Raw genomic sequence first — 9,559 nt, forward strand, 5'->3', positions numbered from 1 at the left:
CACCATTCTCAACTGAAAGAGGACGAATCTGCTGCGAATCTCCCTCTTGACCACAAAACAAAATGAATCTGTTCCACCTAGCCGTTCTGCTGGTCGCCATTGTGGCAAGTGCAAGTGCCAATCCGAAGATCCGAGCGGCACCGGCTTATCATATTCCAGGACACGGAGATAGTCACGAAAGCAGCAGCCATGAGGTAATCGGCGATGAGGTGAACCTGCCCCAGTGGTACGACGACGTCCGGTTCAACCTGGCCCTGGATCGGCTCTCGCTGGCTGCCTCGAATCTGATCATCGCCTATCCGCTGGCGTCCGTTAACGACTACATGGGTCAGGTCGTCAACGACGTGTACTCCAACTTTGACCTGTTCGGATTTGGACCCTCGCAGGCGTACATCCGGGAGGCGGAACACCACCTGAAGGGACACCAGGCCCAGTACCATCGTTATGAGCATTTGTAAAGGAATTTGGTTTGTTAAAAAAATGGAAATAAAAATGTTTAGCTGTGACTCTTGGTGTTTTTATTTGGAAGAGAAAGTACAATATTTTTAAAACAAATATATTATACAATACATGATAATTCCGACAACTGAGGCGAATCAGACACTCAATTGCTTCAAATTATGAAATCTATGGACTTATTTTGATGTTTTGGGTTTTTTTTTTCTAACCGAACTCAAACAACAGTATCAAAAAAAAAATGAGAAAAACCATGACTAAAGCAGCTATCTTGATTCGTTCCAGATAACGGAAATACTTTCACCACAGACAAATATACATAAATCATAGAAGTGTTCGATAGTAAACGCATGTAAATAATTCACGTAAATGGCTGGAATTTGAATTAAATTTACGTCTGTTTGTCTGTGCTTTCACTCGTCAAAAAGATTTTTTTTATAAAATTTTGTCAATGCATTCCCTAATTCTGAAAAAAACATGTTATGTAATGTTCTTGGGAATTAAGAAAGCATCTTATGCGTTAAAGTTTAAGATGGTGCAAAATCCTGAACGGGAGGTACGATCATTTGAAAAAAAATCCAAAATAAATTCAAACTTAAGCTAATATTTAGCAAATATTTCAAGATGTAAATTACCGTCATCTGGGGCGAATTGGGACTACAGTCTGAATATGGACAGCAGTTTTAGAGCACTTGAAAGCTTGAAATTTGGAAAACGATGCACCATTTATGATGTTCTGTGTCTGTTCTTTCCGAAACTAATCAAACATATCCAAATACTGTACAGTAACAAGGCTACAACAGCTGTCCCAATTCGCCCCATCTTTCCCGTTTCGCCCCAGATGATGGTACCATGTTTTAAACAGTTCTCAAGTTTTTTGATTTTCTTGTAAACGTATTCAAACAATGTTAAATTTATGGAAAATTAGAAATACTTTGTATAGAAAATGCAACCTGATTTTTTTTTTGGAAGAGCTAAGAAAATTTTCAACAATCGATAACTTATTTTGACTTTGTTGGATAAACTTCGGATAATCGAAACATGAAAAAGTTTTTTTTCTGCTGTCTGATTTTTGATTGTACAACTTATTTATGACCCCTAAACTGCCGTTCTGCGCATAATTGTCCCATTAGGGTGTAATAACAAAATCAATTTTCCAGCACAGCAATTTTCCAGTTCATTTTGGGGTGCTAAACAATTCCCCAAAGTTTGAGAACGATTGGTTCAGTCCTCACTTTGCGCATCAAATCGATTCAATTTTCCAAAAAAATTGTATGGGAAAAATATTTTTTTTTGAATTTTGATATTTGAAAAACGTTTCACGCTATATCAAAAATCATATTCGAATACTATTGAAGGTGCTCTAAAACTTTTCCGAAGAGAGTATGGTGCTAACTTGCTTCTGAAAGAAGATACAGCGTCCTCAAAACTGGTCTAAAACGTGATTTTCGAGTAAAAAACGGGTTTTAGACGAGTTTTGAGGACGCTGCACCATACTCTCTTGGGAAAAAATGTAGAGCACATTCCAGAGCAACCGAATATGAATCTGGTTTTAATATAGCGTGAAACGTGGATTTTTGAAATATCAAAATCCAAAAAAATGTTTTTCTCTATACTAATTCCTATACAAAATTGAATAGCTTTGCACAAAGTGGGGACATAACCAATCGTTCCCAAACTTTAGGGAGTTGTTTATGACCCCAAAAGAAACTGAAAAAGTGCTTTGCTGGAAAATCGATTTTGATATTACACCCCAATGGGACCTAATCTATTCTAAAATAAAACACTCATATTTGACTAAAATGGGTTCGCAGAACTAGAATTTGATGTTAAAAGTATGAAAATAAAAAAAAAAAAAATCTTTTCTTGATGCGATTATCCAAAGTCCCATACAAACCTGCGTATAATCAAACTTCGGGTAATCGAAACCTCGGATAATCGAGGCTTTGGATAATCGAGTTTTTAGACTGTATGTCCTCTTAATGTTATTTTTTATGTGTTTTCTAAGTGCCATCTTACTACCCTCATTTTCAACTAGCGCTTTTCAACTAATGACAAATGGTTCAATTTTCAATTAAAAAAAAATAAAAGTTTCATTAAATTTTTGCTCTCTTCATCAAAAATTATTTAAAAATTATGGAATGAAGAAATGCATTTTTTTAATACTCAAAGAGAAGTGTTTGGTTTCACTTGATCCTGGAATATAAAGTTCATTTTTTGAATATTGAAAATAGAATCAATAATTTCCTAGATAACGTGAGTTGAAACATGAAGGCTTTCTAGCTGAGAAAGAATAATTTTTCACAAAAATCTAAGTTCTTCAAAACAAAATTAAAATGCAGGAAATTTTCTCACCTTTTAAAAAATAATTGTAGCAGGAGTGCTTTTCGTTCAAGAAATATTTTTCAATTGCCAAAAAATATCATAATAAGTTTAATAGAAATTCCTATAATTCAAAATGGTGCATTTTATTTATTTACAAATATTTTTTATTTCCTGGATTTTATCTCCGGCGTCACTATCCTAAACTTTGCACCATCTTTAACTTTGGCGAATAGATGTTTTTTTAGTCGCTCAAAAATATCATAAAATTTAGAAAAAAAAACTAACTTAATCCACCTATGTGGTTGATGCCTTCTTCACTTTTTACCAAAAATGGGTAATATGAGTGGTTTCAGCTTTTTTTTGAGATCCAGAAAAAAAGAACACAATGTGGTGATAACCTGATACAGGGTTGTCAGTTTTTCAATGTTTTGCACTCATTGGAAAGGCCTTTCAATTACCTAACCAACGATTGGTCGGATGATGGATCCGGACATAGTTTACATACATTTAAGTGAGATCCGGCTTCAAAAAAGTTCATAAATATCACTTAAGGGGTCATAACTCGAGACAGGGTTGCCAGATCTTCAATATTTTGGACTCATTGGAAAGGCCTTTCAATTACCTAACCAGCGATGGGTCGGATGATGGATCCGGACATAGTTTACATACATTTAAGTGAGATCCGGCTTCAAAAAAGTACATAAATATCACTTAAGTGGACATAACTCGAGACTGGGTTGCCAGATCTTCAATATTTTGAACTTTTTGGAAAGGCCTTTCAATTTCCTAACCAACGATGGGTCGGATCATTCCAACAAAAAATAATGATGGGTCGGATGATGGATCCGGACATAGTTTACATACATATAAGTGAGATCCGGCTTCAAAAAAGTACATAAATATCACTTAAGTGGACATAACTCGAGACTGGGTTGCCAGATCTTCAATATTTTGAACTTTTTGGAAAGGCCTTTCAATTGCCTAACCAACGATGGGTCGGATCATTCCAACAAAAAATAATGATGGGTCGGATGATGGATCCTGACATTGTTTACATACATATAAGTGAGATCCGGCTTCAAAAAAGTACAAAAATATCACTTAAGTGGACATAACTCGAGACTGGGTTGCCAGATCTTTAATATTTTGGACTCATTGGAAAGGCCTTTCAATTACCTAACCAGCGATGGGTCGGATGATGGATCCGGACATAGTTTACATACATTTAAGTGAGATCCGGCTTCTAAAAAGTACATGAATATCACTTAAGTGGCCATAACTCGAGACTGGGTTGCCAGATCTTCGATGTTTTGGACTCTTTGGAAAGGCCTTTCAATTACCTAACCAACGATGGGTTGGATGATGGATCCGGATATAGTTTGCGTACATATAAGTGAGATCCGGCTTCAAAAAAGTTCATAAATATCACTTAAGTGGTCAAAACTCGAGACAGAGTTGCCAGATCTTCAATGTTTTGGACTCATTGGAAAGGCCTTTCAATTACCTAACCAATGATGGGTCGGATGATGGATCCGGACATCGTTTACATGCATATAATTGAGATCCGGGTATTTGTGAAAACACATTTCTATACATAACTTTTGAACTACTTATCGAAACTTCAAACAATTCAATAGCGATGTATGGGACCCTAAACCAAGTCGAATGCAACTGGTTCGATCAAAATCGGTTCAGCCAGTGCTGAGAAAACTCAGTGAGAATTTTGGTCACATACATACATACACACACACAGACATTTGTTCAGTTTTCGATTCTGAGTCGATATGTATACATGAAGGTGGGTCTAGGAGCTTTTAATAGAAAGTTCATTTTTAGAGCAGGATTATAGCCTTACCTCAGTGAGGAAGGCAAAAATGGAATTAAATTGTGTTGTGATAAGAACTAAAAAACGTTACTTAACCCTTATGTGGTTGGTGCCTTCCTCACATTCGTTGGAAAGGACATTTAATTACCTATCCAAAGATAGGTCACATGATATATTTGGACAACGTTTTCATCAAAATATCTGAGATCTGGCCTCCAAAAAGTGTGTAAATAACACTTATGTGCTTATAACTTTTGATAGGGTTGTCAGATTTTCAATGTTTTGGACGCGTTGGAAAGGTCTTTTGATTACCTGTTCAACGACAGGTTGCATGATAGATCCGGACGACGTTTTCATCATGATATCTGAGATCCGGCTTCCAAAAAGTACATAAATAACACTTAAGTGCTAATAGCTTTTGATAGGGTTGTCAGATCTTCAATGTATTGGTTGCGTTGGAAAGTTCTTTTAAATACCTTTCTAAAAATGTATAACATGCCAGGTTTTCTTACAGAAACCACCCTTATTACAATCTTCCGGACTTTTGCTAAAATCGTTTTTTTAGCATAACTTTTGAAGTACTTAACTAAACCGCATAATTTTTAATAGCGACTTATGGGACCCCAAGACGGATCGAATGACGCCAAAACGGACAAAATCGGTTCAGCCAATGTCAAGATAATCGAGTGACAATTGTTTGATCAACATCCCACCACACACACAGACATTTGCTTAGAATTTGATTCTGAGTCGATAGGTATACATGAAGGTGGGTCTAGGAGGTCTAATTGAGAAGCTCAGTTTTCGAGTGATTTTATAGCCTTTCCTCAGTAAGGTGAGGAAGGCAAAAATGGTGCGGCAAGATAGCATTAGAGCGACGTTAAGATTTCTCACATAAATTATCTCTTCCTTTCTCCTGACGCCCGAGTAGTACTTTCATTCTTGAGCATAATATATCCTTTTTCTTGAAAATTGGAACAGAAGTGAATGGACGCCTCAACTTGATATCTGAAAACAAGAAAGCGTGATCACCAACGAAATCGTCTTGTCAGCTTCCTATTGAGGTTAGGCGCATTTTATGTGAAGAACATTGGCATCCGAAAGCTTTATTGACCTAGATGTTTGTTGACCTTTTACATCAGACGACATTGGAATTTTCTTTTTAATGTTTTTTTGAAAGGAATGAAACAAACAGAAAATGCTTTTACAATTTAAAATATTTTTTAATTTTTTTTTGTCTTTTTGAACACATTTTTGTGTGATGAAATGGATGATGATTGTTAGAGTGAACATAATACCCAGTGTAATAAATCTATAAAACATGTAGATGAAATTTTATAGATTCAATTCAAACTGGGTATCACCTTCAGGAAACATGATGATGAATGATGCGTGATGAACTTAACCTATAGTGAACCGATAAATTAATTCTAACAATTTCATGTAATCAACCGAAAGCGCGCTACACGAGTAGAGATTTTGAATCCAAAACGAAAAACTCATCACCTTTTGTGATAAACTTCCACTCTCTTTGAGGTGGGATCGTCAGTCCGACCTGGACCTTTTGGGGATGGACTGCCACCAATTGGGCAATCAACCCCCTGAAAGGACCAAGTTTGCGTTACGTATACGAAAATATCCTTCATTTCTAAGAAACTCTAGTAATGGCAAGGTTGCCCATTGCTCTCTTATCAGTACAGGCAACCTTGTCCAATAAGCTTTTGCTACCAGCACCATCGTTGAGATTTTCGCAGCTCATGTCTAACCTTTTTCCTTAACTAATCATTTAATTGGTCCGTTCCGATGTTCCGAGGGTCGTGATCGCGCGAGGAATTACTCCGTCTTCTTGTCCTCGTCTTCGTCATCGCCGAAGAAGTTGCCGGCGACCGAGGTGGCAGACGGATTGGCCAGGGCAAGACCGTTTTTGCCAGCGATGGCCGTTCCAGTGGGTGCTGAGGCGGCCAGTCCACCACGTCCAGCCAGGGCGATTCCGGTTGGCTTGACGGCCGCGACCGACGGATCATCCGACTGCCGGGCAGAACCGACTTCCTCCTTGTCCTCCTTGTTCTCGTCCGTATCGACCTGCTGGGGAAGGTTCTGCTCGCTGGGTTCATCCGACTGGGAACGTCCCTCGGCAAGCTGGGGCAAATCCTGCTGCTCCGGAAGTTGTTCGTCGTCCAGCGATCGTCCCCAGGTTCGGTCAATGGTCTGGCCCTTGTCCGGATGAGACTCGAGCAGATCGTTCTTCAGCTGGGCTGGGACGAGAGCGGGAACCGGAGCGATCGGGGCGTTCGAAGTGACGATCTGGGGCTGGAATCGTAGCTGACCGTCTTCGGCTTGGATGTCCGAGTTGGCACGGGCGTGAATGGCTTGCAGTGGCTGCAAGCTGAAGATCGGGTTCAGCGGGTTCTGCAGGGCGTCAAAGTTTCCGTAGAACTGAGGACTTCCGCTGAGGATGTAGTACTGCTGTGGCTTGGCTTCTGCTGCCTTGAGTGGCAGATTCTCAGCGTCGGCTGGGGCCAGGAACATCTGTTGATTCTTCATCATGGACGACGATTCCATAGGAGCTGATTCCTCGGCGGGCGCGGCCGGAGCTTCCGTAGCCGATTCGGCAGGCTTCTCCGTAGACGGGAAGAAGTTGATGAATCCCTGCCACCAGGGCGTCTCCTCCTCCTTCAGGTGCAGCAGCTGGACCGGTTTGTTTTGGATGTGGCTGCCCAGCGGAACCGATGGGTAGTAGTAGATCAGCTGCTGCTGCTTAGGCTCCAGCTTAAGGTGCTGGATCGGTTGGATCAGGTGCGGCTGGATCTTGACGGTGGCCGGCTGGGGCTGCAACAGGTAGTACTGAGCCGGCTGGATAAAGGTGGTTGTGGTTGGGGCCGATTGGCTCCCGGCGAAAGCTGCTAGCAGCAAGGTCATCGACGCAAGTCTTCCCATCTAAACGGCGAAAGAGAAGGAAAGGTTATTACATGCAAATTCCAATCAATTAAATTAAGCGTGATAAGCTAAGGGTTTTGCAGAACGTTGATCTTTCCAGTTCAGATGGAACCAGTCATTGCTGCATATCATGCAACGCGGTGGAACGCAAAAACACATGAAAAACCTGTTTACCGGGCAGCTGGTAATGAGTAAGGTCAAGAATCTACCTCCAGTTGGAAATCGTACAAGAAAGGTAATGCGATCTTTGCGGTTTGATGCTTGGGGAAAGATCGTTAACCCTGTTGTGAAAATATTTTGCTCATAAATTTGAAGAATTTTGCACAAATCAAACATTATTTTACAAAAAGTTCAATTTTAAGAAATAAATAATTTCAAATTTTAACTAAATTTACATTGATCATATCAAATTGAAAGGTCGACAAGTAGGGGAACTATACCCTTTTTCAGCCTATTTCTATTATCGGCCTATCAGCACTTTGATCATGAATTACAGCTTTCATAAAGTGTTTTTGACTGTTCCAAAGTAATAAATAGTTCAAATGAAAGTGAGCAAGCAACTCTTCTTTGTTGATACATCTGAAAATGTTGATTTAGGGGAACAGCATCTAATTCCAGCGTGCCTCTAATGTTGGCAGGTCAAAACTTTGACATTAAATTAAAGCTAATTAAAAGCGTTTTCAACTGAAATCGAGTGATAAATAGCTCAATAAGAAGTGAGCAAGCAAGTTTCTATCAAAAGTTTTGCAAAATTAGTTGTTCAAATAGTGAAAATCAGCAAATTGCATGGAGTTAGGAGCGAGTGCTTAACCTGCCAAACATACGAGAATTTCCCCTAATAGCGGAAAACTGCTAAAGTGATGAGAATTGGTCGAACGGCTTAGAGTGATTAAAATGGGTATATTTCCCCTAAATTTGAACATAACCAGTCAAACAAGAAAGTAAAAATTCAATCATCATAAATGTCATCTCAACAGCATTTTAATCATGAACATTCTAACTATAGTCCAAACTGTCGTCTCGTTTTGTGCCACATAAGCTCATCCCGACTGTCCAAATCCTGCAAATTGGCACCGGGCCAGTAAACTTTCTGGACGCCACTGCCGACTGGCCGGCTGACTAGAATTCGCAGAAACCTCATCAGGTTTCATCATCCGTAGTCTGCATTCGGGCTGAAATTCCACTCCCGGGGTTTTCCACTCTCGGAAGACTGAGGCAACGCACAAAATGATTTAAACAACACGCCACTTTTTTGTGTGTGTGCTTTCACTGAGCTTTTATTTTCGCCGCAAAAGTTTGACTACACGGAAATTTCGAATTTAACAATAAAAAAAAAATCTTTGAAAATCTTAAAAACTTCAGTTTGCTTTAATATTTATAAAATCACAAGCCTTACCCGACAAACTTCGTCTTGTCTCCTTTTTTGTATTTTGACGTTTTGAGCTTTTTGCTTATTCAGCCTCCTGTGATCAAAATTTGATTTTACGTAACATTCTCCATACAATTTGCCGATGCTCCGGAATCGGTTCCAGAGTGGCCAAAGTGTCAATTAGTTAGCGTAAGAACCTTCCTTGGGCTTATACGAACCCAACGCAGCAAAGAGCATCTCGATCCGTCGCTCCGTATTGAACTGATTCGCGTTCGAACAAAACCGTCGAAATTTTTTATATATATAGAAGATTAATTCAAGAGGCAAATCCCAAAATTCTAAACAATGAGCTTTCCGTGTCCCCTGCCCGTGGCGCTGCTGCTGCCGCCGGCGGCGGCTAGAGGTGACCATGGAGCCATGCCAGCCAAGTTCAAAGTCGAAAAACTTTTAATCCAACCTGGCAAGGCCAAAAGCAGCAACGCAACAGCATCAAGGCCCTGCACCAGCCAAGCGCCTGCAATGCTACTAACCGTACGAACGCTGGACCCGAGCCAATAATGAAGCCCACCACCGAGGCAGCGCATCAGCCATTGGAGAAAAAAAAAATAACCGGCCGGGGAGAATAAAAGTTGTGACCTCGAAAATTT

The 9,559-nt window shown here is 39.9% G+C and overlaps 1 protein-coding gene across 1 annotated transcript; it reads right to left on the reverse strand.

The window, feature by feature from the left end:
- Positions 1–5,805: 5,805 nt before the first annotated feature.
- Positions 5,806–9,018, reverse strand: LOC120426923 (uncharacterized). The gene is made up of 2 exons (XM_039591730.2): positions 8,940–9,018; positions 5,806–7,543 (listed from the first exon to the last, which is right to left on the reverse strand). Exon 2 carries the CDS (start codon positions 7,541–7,543, stop codon positions 6,440–6,442), a length of 1,104 nt encoding a protein of 367 aa, XP_039447664.1. The 5' UTR covers positions 8,940–9,018; the 3' UTR covers positions 5,806–6,439.
- Between the last annotated feature and the right edge of the window lie 541 nt (positions 9,019–9,559).

The sequence above is a fragment of the Culex pipiens genome, chromosome 3 (assembly GCF_016801865.2).
Source record: "Culex pipiens pallens isolate TS chromosome 3, TS_CPP_V2, whole genome shotgun sequence".
NCBI lineage: Eukaryota > Metazoa > Arthropoda > Insecta > Diptera > Culicidae > Culex > Culex pipiens.